Raw genomic sequence first — 20,135 nt, 5'->3', positions numbered from 1 at the left:
GAATTTATGGGAAAGTAAAAGATACATCCTAACCCTTGAATAAGATAGTGCTGTTAGGAGACTTGGCATTACAAATGTTTCTTCTAATCCTGTAAAATCCTTAATTTGTGTCCAGGAATTTGCAGTATGACTCTGATTACCGTCAGGGGCTCAACTCTGGAATTTGCTCACTGTGATTCAGAAAAGGAAGGGTTAAAAGCAAAGCTTTTTTTTTTTCACTCTGCCTCATTCCTTAGCATATACGCAGAAAGCATTGTCCTGCACCAAATTAAGAATGAAGGTGGGGGGGATGAACCTAGTCAGCGCAAGCTAAAGCTGATAAACATTGTCTGTGGGAGGTGATGGAGAAAGAGGGAGGGAGAGATAGGGGAAGAGGGTGGCAGGGGGATTGCATGCATGGCAGGCACGATCACACACACACAGTACCAGATTACACCCAGGGGTCCCAGGGGCCCCCACTGACAGGGGAGTGTCCCACCCTGTCTCATGGAAAGAAAGACTTCACCCAGCTCTCCGGCATGTCTGGGGGGACCCTAATCTCTCCTGTAGCTGCTTGGTTCAATTCTCTTCAAGCTCAGTTTCTGCTTCTAATGCAAATGATTCAGTAGTTTACAGTGTGTGGGCAGAAAACAATAAGTATTAGAAGAAAGCGCAGGTGACATTCTCGCTCATGGGCCAAGAGGGAACAAAAGGGGATTTTGAGGAGTGTGTGTGTGTGTGTGTGTGTGTGTGTGTGTGTGTGTGTGTGTGTGTGTGTGTGTGTGTGTGTGTGTGTGTGTGTGTGTGTGTGTGGTGGGCGTAAAACTCTCAATGCTTCAAAGCGTGTTTTTGATCTTGGGTTTTGTACCTGTGCTTCAGGTGTGTTCTCAGTAGTCTCCAAGGAGAGGCTTTTTGTTCTGTGCTGCTTTCGCCTTTTGTGCTCATTAAGCGTCACATCCGAATGTTCATGTAGAATGGTTAACGTCGCCGCCTTTTGTGACGCGACAGGTCTCTTGAGCATGATGGGTGATGTCATGTCGAGCCTTGCCTTTTTGCTGAGGACAGAAGAGCATGAGGTGTGGCAGAGGACATGGACTTTGATATAGCAAAAGTGAAATGAGAGGATTGTTTTTGTTGCACCGTTTGACTTTTTAGTCTGAACGTTGACAACAGGATGTTCTTACTTCCACATTACTGTCAGCTCACTTGATGCACCTCATGGTTTTTGATAAAGAGTGTTCCTTTTCTGTAAACTATTGAGAACTGATGTAATCCTTCCCCCTTGTTGTGTGCGTGCATGCGTGCGTACGTGCGTGCGTGCGTGCGTGCGTACGTACGTGCGTGCGTGCGTGCGACAAAATAGTTATGACTAGAATGTGCGTAGCTCTTATCAGCATTATCAGTTAACTGAAATCAGCGAGGCTGACTATGTCACAGCCGGTTTCCGAGCAGACACATTAAAGACATCTTAGTCAGCTTTCCTGTGTCGGCCATCTTGCTGTCCCTTCCTCCTTGCTTTGTGTAGGATGACAGAACACTTGTCAGTGCCTGGTGAAGAGATGTGTGTGCACAAAATCAATATGCAAGAGCATCACTCTAAAACTTCTTCCTGAAGATGGGGTTAATGGGGGGATGTTTATTTTCTGCTAATGTCAGTCTTTTTTTGTTGTTGCAGGGCTCAATTATAAGTTTTGTTATTTTCGTGACATTGCCAACATTTTGCCAAGGTCCTGAGGCATAACACCCACAACCAAATGAACAAATACATGAATGAGCTGGATGACATGTTACGTAATAACCTTACCAAGAACACTGTAACAAAGCACTAATCAAAGACTGCTGGCACATGAAGTGAAAATGATTGTGATCTTGTAAATGTGACGTTCTGGGTGTTGTATTGATGTGGCTGTCACATTTATTTTTGTTCACTTATAATGTCATTTATCTTTAGCTCCGCTAAGGTGGTTATGTTTGTTTGATTGGTAGCAGGATTACGGAAAAACTACTGGCCCGATTTTCATGAAACTTGGTGGAAGGGTGTAGCATAGGCCAAGGAAGAAGCCATTGCTTTTTAGAGCTGATCCAAATCACTTGGCGGACACACAAATTATTTTTCACTTTCATTAACATTGCAAGATAGGGCACGGCCTTGACAGAGGTCTGAGCTCTCTGAGTGTCCTTCAAGCTCCTGTTGTTTTTCCAATCTACACTTCCATTGTTTTTAAATTGTCTGGGAAGTTAATGATGGGCCTCATTAACAAACTGCTAAAATTCTCCCAAAAAGACCAATTTGCAGCATTTGTACTTTAAAACCTCTGATCAATATACTCAATACTCAGTCGAGGTCCATATATGAGAATGATCTGCATGTCAGAAATATTTTAACATATTTATAAATTGTATATAAGAAGGGACAGTGCACATTAATAAACATGAGCACTTGAGTCCATCATGTAAATGTGCTAGATACAGGCAAATTTTATTCTGCAGTCCCTTATTTGATCAGTACCATTTAGCCTGTTGCAAAAGCATCACGAAAAATATTCTACTAATCCCAAACTCAAATTCAATTTCAAATAAAATAACGTCAATTAAATTACATAGTGACCTTTACGACTTGTGGCCTAAGTTAGATAACACATTTTTCAACAGTTTCACATTAAACTATATATTTTTCTAACTTCTAACATTTATATTGAGTGAAATATTCAAATCCAAGATTACATTTTTATGCCTCCTTCATTACATAAAATGGAAAATTCTAGATGTCTGATGTATCATTTTATACACTTTCCCCTGTAATTCAGCAGTATATATTTAGTACCTTTGGAAACCTTGGGATCTGGACTAGAATTTTAAATAAGGTTCTGTGGGTTTCAACAATCCTTTTCTGCACAACATGAGTTTGTAATGATGGACCTGCCAAAAGCTCTGTTGGGTTAAGCCTCTCTAATGCCATGTTGAAGGCAGCCTAGATGTTACTGGATCAAACCACATTTTTAGTGGTCAAAGCGCATGTTTGTTAGTAAAGTAACCCACAACAACTCAGAGGGCAAGAAAAAAAAATCAGGTCAAATATTGGGTGCATGTCCATGCCCCCCTGCAGGAGAACACAGGGCTAATATGAGGCAGAATGGCTGCCAGTCGCCTGTCTGTCCCTTCTGGCCCAGTGACTAAGCAGGAATCAGACTGGACAGGAGCCGGTCTCCAGACCCCCTTTGAAGCTGAAGCAATGACACATCTCTTTTGATTCCTCTACTCCTCTATCCATCCATCCTTTACACACACACATACATTGACACACACACCAACACACTCAGCCAGTGTGATATGATGACCTAGTGTACTGTGTTGGTCATGTGTCATAGAGCCTAGGCCTTTTATTTCTTGCCCTCCATGACAAAAGGGCGTCTTCATGGCTACTTTTAGACCAAACCGCCTTGGTGGTGCAAGGCATGGGCTCGGGCATAATGGGTTGTGCGTATACATGTGTGTGTGTGTGTGTGTGTGTGTAAGGGGCAGTTAAGGAATTACTGATCAAACTATGATGCACATACTGCCTTGTTCTGCGTGACCTCATAGTTCAGTAACTGACTCGCTCTTTCTCTGTGTGTTTCTTTGTCATACAGAAACTGTTTGTGATCGTCACCTTCAGCAGGCACATAGTGGAGCAGATGGTCTCCCTCATCGGGTGAGTAAGCCTCAACGGGTGAGTGTGTGTGTGTGTGTGTGTGTGTGTGTTCTCGTGTGCACTTGTGTGTGTTCTTGTGTGCGTTTGTTTGCCCAGCAAAAGTACCCTGTGAGGTGTGCAGCTATCAAACATGAAAGTGTTAATGCAGAACTTGACGGTTGAGGGACCTTTTATGTGGTGAAATTTGCCTCCTCCTCTTTGTGACTCTGATGAAGGTCAGGCAGAGTCAGAGGTGGTTTTGTATTAAACATGGTGATTTTAGAAGATGTCTGGTTACTTTATCCTGCTTGAAATACTTTGTGCAGGCCTTGAAACAGAGGTTTTGTCACATTTTGTTCCCCTTTTGGCTCCTTACTCTGCTGTAATAGTATACATGGTGATTAATGGCTTGGATTTTTCCACTGGATGACTATGGGCATGAACATGTTCCAGTTGCTTCACAGGACGGGATGAACTCTTGTCTATCATAGAAACCTCCTCTCTGCTTTATCACTCTGCACTGTTGTAACCAATCGGCTGTTACCTACCTGATCTCATAGGGAGCACAAGCCAAAAGAGAGGGCCTCTTCTGAGTATCCAAAGATGGATCACCTTTAATTTTTTCAATTAAAATAAGGTCCTTCATGTGTCAGACGTGTCAGGCCTCTCAGGCAGGATGTGCTAATGTGTATTAGCCTTGAACTTTGTGGGAGGAAAGAAATAAAAAAGGAGTTTGAGTTACCGGTGAGAGAGATTTCACAAAGGGAACTTATTTGTGCCAGTATTTATGTATGCCAAGCTGGAAACTGCATCAGTGTAGTGTTGAATATACCAATGGCATTAGGTTATTTTGTAAGATTTAAGAGAGCGGTTTTATCATGAAGCCATCAGACACAGGCTGGTTTTGAAGGTATAAAACCAGTAAAACATTTTCACAAAAAAATGTAAAACCAAATGTAAAAATCACACCTACACAAACACACACGTACAGTCTCTGGCCCTCTTGAAAATAAGGGTTGGATATAAGTTGTTATGTGTGTGGGTGCTGATGGGTGCCATGATGTCCTTGTGTCCTTGTAGAGATGCCAGGGGTTGCAGCTGGAAACTGCCCTCGACACACCTGCTGGTGGGAGTGCCGTTTATCACACGCACACACACACACACACACACACACACACACACACACACACACACACACACACACACACACACACACACACACACACACACACACACACACGCACACACACACACAAAGAATGAAATCAGGCGATGAGATTGCATCAGCTCTCTTCCTTGCCATGTTGTCTTTTTGCACATTTGCTGACTTTGGTCAGAGAAGGCTACTTAAGAAGCTGTTGTTGCTCTTTTCTCCACATGTGTATTTTTATAGACAGTACTTGATTCCTTTTTTAATGCCACAACTTAAAATATGTTCAGATTGAAGTCTAATCAATGAAGCTAAGATAATACAAGCTTTATAAGAAAGGTTTTTATAACTCTGTATGAAGTGGGTGTGTGTGTGTGTGTGTGTGTGTGTGTGTGTGTGTGTGTGTGTGTGTGTGTGTGTGTGTGTGTGTGTGTGTGTGTGTGTGTGTGTGTGTGCGTGCGTGTGTGTGCGTGTGTGTGTGTTAGGTTGTGAAAGACCTGTCGGCTCTGGCAGTCACTGTTCATTGAGCTGCAGACTCAAAGCGACAGATCATTGGTTATTGACAGGTTTCAGTCTGACTCGCTGCCCGCTTCTTTTCTAAAGAAAGTTTCCCTCACTACAACTTGTCAACCGTCAGCTTCCTTCCTCGCTGAGGCCTTTCCACCTTCTACCACCTCTGATTCTCTCTGCCGCTTACTCTCACTCTCAATCACACATGACCTTATGAATGGGTGACTGCCTTTCAATTGTAAGCCCTTAGGCACAGGAAGCCCGCAGTGTCAGTGTTAACTCTGCAGTTGCTTTAAAATAAATGTACACCTTTACACCCGCTTAAATGTAGGCACTTGCAGTTGCCCCCACCCACTGTGCACAGTTGCATGCGAACACACAAACATTTGTCCTTTGGATGCCCACATTCTCAAAAGTCAGTTATACTAAATTTCTACATCTTGTTTCTTTATCACCAGAGCCACAGGACGTTTTCTAAAATATTTACTGAAGCACTTAAAACTTTTTTTAAAATTTAAAGATTTAAAAAAAAAGATTTACTTTTTTTTTTTTCATTGAGTATTTGGAAACTACTCTCTTATTTCTTGGTTTTGCATAAACAGATTCCTAACATAATGATTCTATGCCATGACATGAGTGTTTGATGATTGTTTTTTGAAAATTATTACACCGATATTATATATATATATATAATTTGCTGTGGGGTCTGATAGCTTTATAACATTTGAGGTATTTTTGATTATCCCATGTGAAATGTTATAAGCTTGTGGAGCATTTGCTATCTTTTTCAAGCTGTTTATGCTTGATGATTGATGACACAAATTGTGTCTTTATTTTAATATTTAGGCTGGCTTTGTTTTTGTCTGCTTAGCTCTGGATTCAGCATCTGTAAACTGAGGGAATAGTATTTGTCTTTGTGGGTGACTTTGGACTTTGACCGGGGTGATTTCATGACAATACAATACAACACAATTTATTTTCTGATCTTTGCATGTCAGGTAAGCTAGTTGAGACACACACACACACACACACACACACACACACACACACACCTGCATAGAGGACACAGAAGTCAGTTTAACAGTGTAATGCCTTACAGAACATGTTTTGTACTGAAGATATTTGAAATAGCAAATGATTATACTGAAAAATTACACAAACACTGAACTGTTATCTAGAACATGTTTTCTTTTTTTGAATGTTATTTTTCATCATTTAGTTAGTAATTATTTAATTGAAATGATTTATCAGCTCCCTAACAAAACACACAATAGCACCTTTCACTTTGAGTGCATCAGAACATGCCTTTTGTTTCAAACTTAACACAACTCCTTTTTACGGTGAATACCCTGAATTACGTGTTGTAGCGTAACTTTTCACTTTTTGAAAAAGGCCAGACTTTGAGTTTCAGTAGTAGTTCAGATAGTTTTGGTGATAAGAACAAAAAAAGTGTGTTTGTGTGTGTATGGTGGTTCTTTATCTAAGCATTGCATATTTGTAGCACATGTATTTCCTAACTTGGATGTAATGACGCAAAGCTGATTAAAAAAAAACACTTTAACACTGGCTACTGGCTAGATGCTGTAGTGTGATTGTCAACAACTAAAATCTGCAGTACAGTAAAACATTACAGGTTCATGTTTTATTTGCTAAATATTCCTGTAATCATGACAAGGTAGATTTTCTTATTCACTCAATAGGGAGTGCCCACAAATTCTTTTAAAGTTGCATTAAGAAAATATTGTGTATTGTAACACTGTCACTTAAAAAATGGTTATGTGGCAATAAGAGTTGTGTATCATGATAAAGTCATCTAATGTATTACTCAATTTAGAAATGTGGGCTTTTTTAGAGATATTTTTAAAGATTTTTACTCATTCATCAGCAGTTTAAATCAGGAAAGTGGTTTTTCTATGAATGACAAATGGAAAGTGTGTTACTGAAATTCAGTCTCACAAAAGAGCTTTGGATCTGAGGCTTAAACGTCATGAGGCTCTAAAACTGTCAACAGCCATTTTCATCACCTCTGTTAACAAAATGACCAACTCCAGAGTTTTTTTACTGGCTGGAAATAAAATGTAGAGATTATGCAAAGGACTTTTTTTTTTAGAACAAGTTGAACATAAGTGACTTAAAATTTCCATTATACATTTATGACTGTCTGATGTTCCCTTTGAGAGCGAGACCAAAAAAAAAAGTTTTTGTGGAAAAATAAGTTGTTCAATCAAGTAACGTGGTCTTCCTTTTTCAGCTGTTTTTCTAATTACTGTCTGTTTGGGTCAAAAAAATTGCGTGTTAGACATTTCAAACTTGATAAATGACTTCTTTGTGAGTATTGTGGAAACAGATTCTTCTATCTCTGGCAGATTGTGTTTCACTCTTGTTTTCCTGCTGTGCAAAGCATTTAAGGTTAAATCTATAACCTTCTGTCAGCAGTAGTAGGATAATAATGAAGATAATTTTGCTTTGAACTGCCACAAAGTCACAATAAAACCCTCCTCGGATGCCTTTTGGGCTGATAACAATAACTGATAACCGGTTGGATGGAGCTGTGTGTCTGATCAGACTTGTCAGGTTTCTTATGTCCTGTGACTAACGTACAGATGTCTCCTCTTCAAGGCCAGCGGTGCATGTACAGTCATTGTTTAAGGCAGGAGAAAATTCTGCAAACTCACATTACTCTAGGCTTTGATCAAGATCTGAAGCAGTTGTACATCAAGAGCCTTCATGCAGTTATTCCTTAAAAGTGTTCATTTAGCAGTTTTTTTTTGCCACTAGTCATAAAACCCTGCACAGGCTTCCCATCTTTTTTAACAAGTCTGGAGAGTTTTTAGATTTGATGAAAAAAATAGACTTCATACATTTTTGAATATGGATGTGCTTCCAACTTTAAAATTACATGATATCACCCAAATTTGTCATTATACCCTAACTCTATGGACCTCTCACTGACCGTGTTTACATATATTCTACTATTACTCCAAATTTGATATGGGTCATGTAAACATTCAAGCACATTCCGTTTAGGCATTATTCTGAATGTAGCATTTTCCAATAAAGACATGTGGGATATGCTGATATTATTCAGGTTTCAGGAGCATTCTTTGGACATGCATACAGCGCATTCGGAATATGGGGTAGAGGGGTGGAGATGAATGTCCAAAAGAGAAGCCCACATTTCTGGTCGGGAAGAGAAACACGCCTACTTTTAAACATTATGAAAGACTTGGATATCAACATGTTGTTAGATGCTGGACTTTTCAAGAGGGTGGTTAAAGGAATAAAAGAGGGAGTGTGTGTTTGCCACCAGTGAAAAACTTTTTTTTTTTTATGGCTGCATGTAAACAGGAACGTTAGTGGACTATTTATTTTCATTAGCCATTTAAACAGCTTAGTATGAATATTATTGTTTTTCAGAATAAGGGCATAAACCTTAACATTTTGTGCACAAATCATAAATAAAACATAGTTGTTAAACACTTTGCACCCTGAGAAACAATATGACTACTGTCCTGTCTTATCCCACAACAGGCTCATTTTATACACTTTAATTCCCTTGAATTTAATGTGCACATGAGGTCAATAAGCCTAGAGGGACTTCAGAGAACGAAAAAGCCCCTGCTGCTGTGCTCCATATAACTTCAGGGAAACAGATTCATCTTTTTCTGTGCCCTGTCCTCCCAGTCCTCCTTTCTCTTATCTCAGTGGGGACTTCATCAGCCAGTGAGGTGGTGATATACAACAGGAAAAGATCAAAATCACCCATTGCATGCAGTAATGGAACAGGGAGCTTTCCTGTCTTTGACATGCTGTCTGGGCCTACAGTTTCCTCGTTTGATCTGTTGTCAGTCGCCTTGTTTAGGCTGGATTTCTAACTCTGATTCATGCCACTTTTTCACCAGCCATTTGTGATGATATATGAACAGGGAAAAAATAGAAATCTTCCCTAATTAAGGGAACAGCTGTAGTGATGAGACCCTTGCTGCTGGTGATTCGCCATCTGCAGGAGTCCAGTGTGTTCACAGCTTGTCAGTGGTGACTGTGGTGGCACTGGGTTTAGTTTGTGCAGAGGTCTGGCAGATGAAAAAGTGTGAGGTAGGTTATGGTGCTGGTTATGTTTGTGAGAATGTGGAAAAGAGAGAAATGAAGAAGAGAGGAACAAAGATTACACAAGACAGACACCATTACAGTTATCTGTCACCTTATAGGCTCTCATCTTCTGGCTTTGCATTTAAAATGACTGTTCTCAATAATCCATCATCTTGATTGAGTCAGCCACTCTCTGTGTCCTGTATTGAGTTTGGCAAATCCTTCAGAGTCATGTATCAAGGGAGGCCTATCACTGTCGGGCTCTCGGGGAGAAAGCCATTGAGATGCACAGAGTAAGAGTTGAGACCTGAAAAGGTTATCCAGTAGAAACAGGTGCACGTCTCCATGAGAATGCACCCATTTCCATGTGAGAACATCTCTAAAGGCAGGGGTCCATTACCAGCACAATGGGCCTGCAGATGGCTGTCCCTGCCACACAAGGCTGTCGGTATTAGAGGATCACAGCAGGCAGCCCTGCTCAGAGGGATGCCAGGGCAGAGTCACAGGTCATGGCAGGGCAGCCGGGGTTGTATCACAACTGCCATCACATTTTTATTATATTATAAGATAGACTTCAGTTCTTGTTACTGTTGTTGTAACTGTCATGTTATACCTTACCTAGGTACTCTAAGGTTGTTATTGGAGTAAGTATAAATCAATTAAAAGAGTTGGATTACTTTTCAGACTTTTAAATTGTTCTCTGCATTTACGCTGTTCCACCTGGTTTCTTTCTGTGTTTTGATTCTGTGTATGTGGGAATTTTGTACTAAAAGGACTATCTTTAGAAGATACCCACTTGATTTGTGTAACTCAGACTGTTGAAGCCTCATACTAGCTTCAAACAGTAGGAAAAGGAGGTATGATTACAGCAAGCAAAACCTGTTTCAATGTTCATAGGCACCCTGTTGTTTTCAGACAGGCTTGAACAATTGTGAACCTTCTTTGTGAATTGTGAAATCCTTTAATGTAATCTACTTTCTTGTTATGTTCCTGTTTTGTACTATAGCCTAGAGGTCACCACAATTTCTTCTGAATGTTAACTATCAAACAACTCAAGTAAAGTTGGGTCACTGGAGAAGTGAAATTGCTGAGAACCATGCAAACTATTTTGGGTTTTCACAGTAGTTCAGTTATTTGCGTGCATGTAAGTACTGGAGTTAGGGGAGAAACGTCTGTTACTGCTTGTTTCCACTAAATTTCACCCATCTTAACCCCCCCCCCAGCTCATATAGAAACTAGGTTTGTGTTGTTTCATACTGAATGTGGGGTTGTCTGGGTTGAAGGTAACTGTATCATTGTCTTGTAAGAGTTGAAAGTCACCTAGCAGTGAGGGATTTTTATGTCACCACATAAGTCTATGTAAAGCAAAATGCACCAATTTGAGGCAAAGAATTTCCTGGATCAATCTATTTTTTTGTGCAATAAATATAGAGGACGAAGCTAAAGTGAGCTGCAGTCTTTGCTAAAGCGTATTAGCTTAAGTTATCTTACATGTGGGGATGTATTGCACCTTTGCAGCCTGAAGCTGTTGCCTATCTTTTTGTATAAGAATGGTAGTGATAAAAAATCCAAAATGTCAATGTATGTCTTTATACAGCTTTATTCACAGCTCTGTCACATCACTGATCCTATAATAGCCCTCTTTGAGCCATATGAGCAAAGTCTTCCCGTTAACCCAATCTGCCAGAAGGGAGTATTTTCGATCCTATTAGTCACCGGGTGCTCTGGTCACCTGAGAAGCACCCTGACAAAGATGGCATTGATCAGTCCTTCCACGGCCTGCCCTTCTCTCCTCAAACACAGTCAGACGCCTCCCTTAGGATGACGGGATCAGAGGCAAACAGGGCAAGACAGTGAGAGTGAGGGATGCAGCGGCAGGTCGCGGCTGACTCTCTTTTTATACAGCGTCGTTAAGTTTAATGCGAGGCCCGGCGGGGCGTCCATTTTCTCATCTCCTCCACTTCCATTCTGATTACCTTGGCCCACAAGCTCTGACAGAAATACAGAGGCAGTAAGCGCCAGAGACAGGTTTTACTCCGAGCCAAAAGGTCTTTAGAATAATATTCAATCGTTCAAGAAGACTTATTGTTCAGATCGTGTACTGTAGGCCTATTTCGTCAGTTAATAGCACAATGAGGGATTTAGAAGGGGTACACAAAGATCGGCATGTAATTGTAGCTTTGACGAGTAAGTGTGTATGTGTGTGGGTGTTTGTGCGAGAGAGAAAAAGATACAAAGACAGGGAGAGGTCAGATGTGTGTTTAGGTCTGAGGTCTGGTGTCATATTATGTGCCTCATGGGCACATTGTGTGTCCCAGGACTTCCTGCTTTATTCATCCCTGATTCATTTGTTTTGTTCAAAGTCTCACAGTCTACGCCACACTACACATGCCGCTCACTCATCAAATCATTCCTACACATGAAATTACTGATGTATTTATTCATCAGGATGGGAACTGGCTTGCATGTTGTTTCAGGAAACAGTACGCCATTGATTCATTTTTAGAGCAGCTCATTTATCAGGGGAACCTGACCTCTAGTTGTTATCATGCACTGAAGTGTATTGTTTTGTGAATCCTATGAACATCGTAATGTGTGCTGTCATTTCACCGGTAGTCTGTAGTACGTGTGTGTCCGTCTGTGTTGTATGAGAGGAGTCATCCCAGACAGGACCTGACTCAGAGGGCAGCCGTCCGGACCCCTCTCCCTCCCCGCCCTGCCTCCATCACACCTCTGGCAAAACAGACATGTTTTCCCCCATCAGCCCCATTCACAACAGTGACAAGTATTTTAGAGGGAGGCGAGAAAGTAAGGAGGGTTGTTTGTGATATTTCTTCCCGTAAATATCCTTGCCATTGTTCAGTTGTGGATCATCCGTGTTAGGCCTCAGCCTAAAGAAAAACCAGAGCAACCATAAATCTTAATTATGAGGAGGTTGTGTTTTATTTGTTTTATCGCAGACACATAAATCATTTGCTTATTATTTTATTTTGTCAAACCTCAAAGATTCACCACTGTGAACACAATGTATTACTTTTACTAAATCTTATGACTAGACCGCTATGGGATCTTAAATCGCATTCACAATATAACAGTTTTATTGAGAAATAATGTAGTATTTTGCTTTTATCTAGATGTTCTACATTTCTTCAGTGTTGCTGCAGCACATTAAGACACACTGTTGCATACTGTCGCATAGACATCAGGAACTTTCACTTGTCTGCATTCGGTTGGTCCTAACTACAACCTCTGCAGCATGTAAACTTGAATGCAAGGCTATACTTTATGCACAACTGAACAGAAAGTTAATCAGATAACTATAATCACATTTGGCAATTTGACTATTATGTTTATAACAGATTGTATTGACCTTGCTGGATGTCTTTTTGCTGAATTCCTCCTTGTTGTTTTGTAATGCAGTCACTTATAGAGCAGCCAGAGTAAAACATATAGCGGAAGACATACAGCATGTTGTGGCTTTTGACAGGTAGGTAGTAACCTATGTGGTTGTCTGAGCAGCACGTCACAGTGTATATGAACCACACATACTGCATACAATCCCACAGTGTACTATATAATGAAAAAAGTCTCTCATACACTTCTGTGCTTACATTACATTACATTACGTTTACAGGAGAGGCAAGCTTCAAACAGTCTCAGGTTCTCATTTATTCCAAATGCCATTAATTCTCCACCCCGTGACCTTGTTTCTTTGGTGTGTTTCTACCCTTTACATTTATTTAACATGTTGTAATGTGTTCATTTAACCCCTCTTGTGTGTTTCGGTTTTCTGACTTGCTGCAACGTTTCCCATTTGGGACTAATAAAGTGTAAATTTATAAAGAAATACAGTAGGTGGGGTTATCACCGGGTCATTAGGTGTTCATTTGAAAAGAGGGCTAGATGTTGTCCCATAGAAAAACAATGTCACCACAGATCCCATTCCTCCAAGCATGACATCACAGGATGGATGGAGACACTGGTGTAATGCCCTTTACCTCTTCTTCTGTTCTTCCATCTCCTCCTCTATTTCCAGCCTGCTTGTCGCTGCCGCTCTCCTGCAAAGTATGACTTGTCTGGATGTGTCTCCAGCCACATCTGACTCATTAAACAACCCTTTCTCACCATTGGAAGGGTCCAGGCCTGGTAACACAGTGACCCAGCAACTCCACACACCTCCACACCCAGGGTCTGTGTGGGCATGCCGACCTGAACCTGGGGGGTCGTAGGGGTTTGAGGGCTGTTTTATGTGGCTGTCTGGGAAGTGAGAGGAATAATAGACTGCTATAATTGGTGCCCCCTGATTTCCTGGCAGCACTGCAGGCACCCAAGAGGATAGCATGTGTCCAAGCTTGTGTATGTGTGTGTGTGTGTGTGTGTGTGTGTGTGTGTGTGTGTGTGTGTGTGTGTGTGTGTGTGTGTGTGTGTGTGTGTGTGTGTGTGTGTGTGTGTGTGTGTGTGTTTGTGCATGTGTGTGTTTGCTGGCTGAAACAGATGGCTGTGGAGCAGGGATGTGATAAACACACTGGGCAGGGGGATCTCCGTTCAGGAGTGGGCTCCATGCTTTAGTGGTGAAGTCATTGGGAAAAAGCCCAGTTGAACTGGAGGAGGAACAGATATACACACACACACACACACACACACACAGATATTACCTTACAACACTTGCACATGAATCACAATTTTCCTCACAAAGTAAAACACACTCCTCATCCCATAATTCCATTTTTACAATTAATCAAATCATATTGGAGCAGTAGTAATTTATCAAGCCATGAGCTGATAAAAAGAAATGAGTCAGAGCATCTGTGTTTTGCACAGAGATAGTGTAGAGGTCAGAGTTTCAGTACCTCAGGTCAGAGCGCTGCCTAAACAGTGTGTGTACGTGTGTGTGTCTGCCGCGTCTTGCAGCGTCTGTGATGTTATGTTAGGTGTGAACTGTGGCCCTGTGGAGCATTGGGTAACACTAGTGATTGCCTACGCCAGTTGTGATGATGTCGTAACCAGTTGGACCTGGCCAGGGTTTGGCTGTCATGTGAACCCTTGTTCTCTATCGTCCCGTGTGTGTGTGTGTGTGTGTGTGTGTGTGTGTGTGTGTGTGTGTGTGTGTGTGTGTGTGTGTGTGTGTGTGTGTGTGTGTGTGTGTGTGTGTGTGTGTGTGTGTGTGTGTGTGTGTTGTTGGCGGTGGCAGCCTTCAGAAGGGGCAGACAGGTCAAAGGTCTCCTCTGACTCATGGCCTGTGGAATTTAGTTTTCACAAAATGAACACAGGACGCCCAAACCCACTCCACACTTTGTGAACAGCAGCAGGAAATGATAGTTCATTAAAAAATGAGAGGCTGACATTGCACTCACAAATTAGCCCATCACGGCAATAATCAGACTGCAGGAAGTTGAGAGAAGTGGGGTTTTCCCTCCATATCAACTTGTTTTGTGAATGTGTATCTCCCCCCCGTTTCTTTCCTGGTTATCAAGCAAGTAAGCGTCTTTTCTTGGCTAACAGGGCCTGGTTTCTGAAGTGTAGCGGTTTATTGCAGGTGAATGGTATATATGACAATAGGAGTACGTTTTGGTACTCAAGGCTGGAATAGCTTCTGTACAAACAAGACCAGATGTGCAGCTTTTGGTACCTAATTGTAATTTTTAAAGTTACAAATTTGGAGAAGAGGATGCAATTTTGTACGGGCAGCCCAGCAACACTAACACTAAAAGATACAAATACCATGTGCTACTTTTTCTTTGTTAAAAAGATTAGGCAATGGTAGGTGACTGTGCTTCAGAAATATCAATGTAAGTGGGTAGAACTCCTTTGTGTAGTTCACAGGAAATATTTTATTTTATATTATATTCTGAATTCTTTAGCAGACAGATGTGATGACCCCTGTTGTGTTGATGAGGAATGGGAGCTAGAGAGGTCGCATATCTCACAAATCTTCAATAACCCCTGCCTTTTCATTTTAAGAATTGCTTTGTCTTTATTATTTTATCTGATTTTGTTTTTGTATGAGTAAATTAAATATGTATACTTCATACTTCATATATTTATTTTGTGTGTGTGTGTGTGTGTGTGTGTGTGTGTGTGTGTGTGTGTGTGTGTGTGTGTGTGTGTGTGTGTGTGTGTGTGTGTGTGTGTGTGTGTGTGTGTGTGTGTGTGTGTGTGTGTGTGTGTGTGTGTGTGTGTGTGTGTGCGCGCGTGGGGATCCGTTCTCCTTACCAACCCAGAATAGCTGATCACATAAAGAAATTAGTGCTTGTTTGGTAATCTAATCTAAAATGAGCTTTGTAGTAAAGTCCACTAACAGACACCATTGTTGGATTTCACTAAACACACTGATACAAATTGTCCAACACTTTTGTCTTGTTCATATTTCTATGTTGCACAGATGAAGCCTGCTGTGCGACCGCACTGAGAATGGTTTGGAAAAAGTGATAGGTCTGATGGCATTTGTAGGATGGTGATGGTTGTGTGGTTTCCCCTGGATCTCTGAGTGAGAGCTGTTCATGTTCAAAGATATTGATCAAACTGTGTTGGGTCACTTTGAATTTATTCTTGGATGAAATGGGATTCACGCTCTCAAAACAGTCATTTGGCATGCTGTAACAGGCTTGAACAAAACAAAGTGTGTAACAGAAAGTGTGTATGGATGGGAAATGTCAATTTTCTGTTTCATTTGAACTCATCTATCCAAAGGGATCCAGTTTTATACCTGCATCAACATAAAACTAAACTCTGTTGTCTAAACGCTGTTTGAGCTGCTGAGCTTCTTTGTTACAATTAGCTTCTGTATATTATATTACATCTGAAAAATTCATGAATACTTGATTGAATAATAATTGTTGCAAGTCTTTCAGAGATTTACTTTGGATTGCTATATTTCATACATTTGTAGATGCATGAAAGAGAACTTCATTCATTGATTTATTTAGTGTCTACATGGGAATCACTTGATGGAGCTACGATCATTTGCTCTTTATATCTAGAAGCCTGCGTGTTACCTAGTTGATGTTGATTAATAAAGTACTAATCACACACACTTCTTATGTTTCAGAATATGTGCAGGTATATAATATACAGCTATAGTGTTGATAATAAGCCACACATATTTACTGGGAATATTTTTTTGAAACCCAGGCAAGTGAAGCTTATGCTTTTTGCACAACTTCTGGAAGTAATTCAATTAATTGGAGAGCAGCTGTTATAAAGTTTGATAGGTTCCACACATGCAGTCTTTTATTGTTGTAAAACCACCTACATTTTAAGACGTTTCATTGTTGTTATTATTATTCTTTTTAACTATCCCATATTTTTTCTCTTTAGAAGAAGAGTGAGAAGGGTCATATTTTATACATCTGTTCGGATTAACTGCAAAGTGTTTTATATACTGCAATAAATCTGTTTTGCCCATTTATATTTTTGGGTACAGGTCCACAAAAAGGAGGATTATCATATAAAATACATAAGTAATTGCTTATAGTAATTGATATACAGCATTGAATAATGTGAAAATCTATAGTCGGTTTCTGTCCTTTACTGCCTTTATTAAATCATGAGAAAGAAAAGTTTGAAGAAAAAAAACTATAAATTGAACTTAATTTTAGGTACATTTATGTCACAGCTGTTTCAGCTGATTAAATAAAATTAGAGCCTATGAGTTTTGTTTTCATCATGTTCTGCATTTTATCAATTTAAGTAAGAGCTAAATTATTAGAACTAACATGCATGCTCTTCTACAGGACTACTTTCATATTTATTACCAAATTAATGCTCACCATAAATTGAGACATGATAAGTTTTTGTTATAAATGGGCCTTTACAGTTGAAACAGAAATTTGGCCAGAGCTTGTAGAGGGTGAAGATCAAACGTTCTGCCTTTTTAAAAAGTGCTGTAAATAGTTTTGTTCAAACTGAGTTATTTCCCTGTTTCTCGAGGCCATAGCGTTTTAGAGCCTCACCTTGGAAAAAAGATACAAGTGAGGAGTTTTCTGTTAGTCTCACTTAAAGCACAGGATTTTAACAAACCAGTCGTTAATGTTTGTTCAGTAGCTGCTGAGTAAACAGTTCAGGCGTATTGTTTGCCAAATTATATCTTATTGCTGTTGTAAATTTCAGCTTCTAGTTTTTCCCTTCCTTTCCCTCAACTCAACTTAGGAAGAACTCAGAAAATACTATTTCACATTTCCAAACTTTTACTTAGAATTAAAATTTACTTTTACAACAGTTACTGTACAACATAATACCATCTATTACAAATAGGTAATGCATGCACAAGTTACACACATTTCTCATTTAATTCCAGATAGAAGTAAAAAAAATTATCTTGGACTAAGAAATATAAACTTCTTCACAGAAAGAAGTTCAGCACAGGTACTCACGGGTAAATTATGAACACACTTACAGTAGAAATTTCTTAAATCCAACAATCTTACAACATCTTCTGCAGAAAGTGAAAATATATTCCCAAAAAGCACAAAATCCCCAGATTTTTAATGGAAAGACCAAGAGACGGTGCCGACTCTGAGGCATTAAAAATGTGTTTTAGACTGCTAGCTTTGAGCTTCTTTGTTGGTGGATTTGCCCAGGCTCATCATGACTCAGTATTGCTCATCGTGTAGGAGATGATTCGCCCGCCATTTCTGAAAACTGTTTCTCTCATTCTTTGTCCTTGCCTGTTTACTTTTATCTGCTGAACTAGTGTATTTCCCCTGTGTTTTCTAATCTCTCTTTTTCTTTTAAACTCATATTCAGCTTTTCATCCAGGTTATATATTTTTAAATTAGTTTTGGTAAGTTTCTGTTTGTGTAGATAGGTTAGGAATTTTGTGATGTGGGGGATGGGAATAGGAGAGGCTTTGTTTCCCTCCAAAAAAAAAAACAAAAAAAAAAACATGCTTGATTTTTGATACCGTATGTCCTAACCATTTTCTATTGTGTAATTTAAAGCCTGATCTATCTGTTAGACTTCCTGTCTGCTTTTCCCATTCACATGTAGGATATCCATTACCTGGTATAAAGTTAATCATTACTAAAAGTTTTCCTTGTTATAATCTCAGTCATTTAACACAATCTGTTTTTTTTCTCACCATAACATAGGTGTGTGTGTGTGTGTGTGTGTGTGTGTGTGTGTGTGTGTGTGTGTGTGTGTGTGTGTGTGTATGTGTGTGTGTGTGCATGCGTGTGTGTGGAGGTGGGGAGGTGGGGAGGGACGGAAATGACTTGCCTCCCTCAGAGAAAGTTGCCAGCTATAAACTCAACCGTATGTGACATGACTGCCCACGCAAACCTGCCTCAACATCTTTGATCTGTTGATGTGTCTCTGAGCTTTGATGAAGCCTCCCCAACATGAACAAAAGACGTAAAAGTGGAACATAGGGAAGGTTTTGAAACAATAGCTCAGGGGATGTAATTGACTGTGTATAGCCACAAAAGAGAATAAGTGAAGGTCTTTAGTATGTATTTGTTTAGTGATTAATCACTAACTCCAGCCTAGGGATGGGCCACTGATTCGCTATTCTAGGGCATTCTCTGCAGTCTCTCGCGTCGTTTTTCTATGTGTGTGTGTGTGTGTGTGTGTGTGTGTGTGTGTGTGTGTGTGTGTGTGTGTGTGTGTGTGTGTGCGCGATTGGAGGGGAGGGGAGGGAGGGTGGGTTCAGTAGTATGCTTGTAGTTGGTGGCTAAATCTTGTAAAGGGTTTCCTAATATGGGCTGTCTTACAGGAGTGCCCTCCCTCTGTGGGCCATCCCCCCCAGATCTCAGCCAGTGATGACACAGTTTGGGTACGACTCACTTCCTCATTAATTGGCTGAAACCAGTTCTTACAGGAACCGCCTGTGATAAATGTGAGAGTTCTGAGAAGTCATTCATTTCTCCTCGCTGCAGCGGCAGAGGAGGCACTGCAGGGGAGTTGAACGAGTTCACCGATGTGTGTGTGTGAGAGAGGGAGAGGAAGCCGAGTATGTTTGTGTGTGTGTGTGTGTGTGTGAGTGTGTGTGTGAGAGGAGAACAGAGCCGAGCAGAGCGGGAGAATGTGGGTGACTACTGCTGCTGCGGCTGCTGTATGAGGACCGGCCAACTTTATTTATGCCTATTTTGATCGTCTTTTGAGTTTTTTTTTATTTTGTTTTTCAGCAGCACTATTTTCTATAGCTGTGGTACAGTCTGTACTTTTTTTTTTCCGTGTGTTTGTTTATGTGTGTGTATCTGTGGGGATGAGCAGTGAAGGGATCGCACTCGTTGCCCTCTCCGTCTTTCTCTCTTCTCGGAGAGAGGAAGCAGGGGAGAGCGACACTATACAGGACATAGGACAGCATGCCTCCCTTTGTTGCTGCCCTTGGGCTGGTGAGTAACAATGATGTGACGTGATTTGTGCCCCCCCCCCTCCCATGACCCCCTCCCTCTCTCTCTTTCTCTCTTCTTCCTTCCCTCCCTCTTTCCCTCCTTTCCCCCCCCCCCCACCCCCTCTCTCTCTCTCTGTTGGTTGAGGCAGAGCTGTTCCACTGCTGGGTGCGGCACTGCAGAAGCCCTTCAGGGAGTACTTGGAGGCCCAGAAGGCCAAGCTGCACCATCACGCTGGAGAGGGGATCCCAACTGTAAGTACAGGGGCCTCAGCCCCCCACTCACAGCCTCTATTCATTCACGTGTACGCCCAGAGAAAAGAATGCAGCCCCCTCACTTTTGCCTCTTTCACTACTTCTCCCTCTACTTTTTGTGTTCCTTTCTTCTCTTTATCCAAGCCTTCCTT

The 20,135-nt window shown here is 40.9% G+C and overlaps 1 protein-coding gene across 5 annotated transcripts in view; it reads left to right on the top strand.

The window, feature by feature from the left end:
* The window catches only part of LOC116058159 (vacuole membrane protein 1), a 68,260-nt gene that overhangs the window by 44,266 nt on the left and 3,859 nt on the right, over positions 1-20,135 (top strand). For all 5 annotated transcript variants that reach the window (XM_031310861.2, XM_031310859.2, XM_031310860.2 and 2 more), the window contains 2 exons: positions 3,609-3,670; positions 19,881-19,983. In XM_031310861.2, coding sequence (XP_031166721.1) covers positions 3,609-3,670; positions 19,881-19,983 — 165 coding nt within the window. The remainder of the gene's footprint in view (positions 1-3,608; positions 3,671-19,880; positions 19,984-20,135) is intronic.

This window comes from Sander lucioperca, chromosome 13 (genome assembly GCF_008315115.2).
Source record: "Sander lucioperca isolate FBNREF2018 chromosome 13, SLUC_FBN_1.2, whole genome shotgun sequence".
Lineage (NCBI taxonomy): Eukaryota > Metazoa > Chordata > Actinopteri > Perciformes > Percidae > Sander > Sander lucioperca.
Note: the sequence above shows the minus strand (reverse complement) of the source record. Positions and strands in the feature narration are given on the sequence as shown.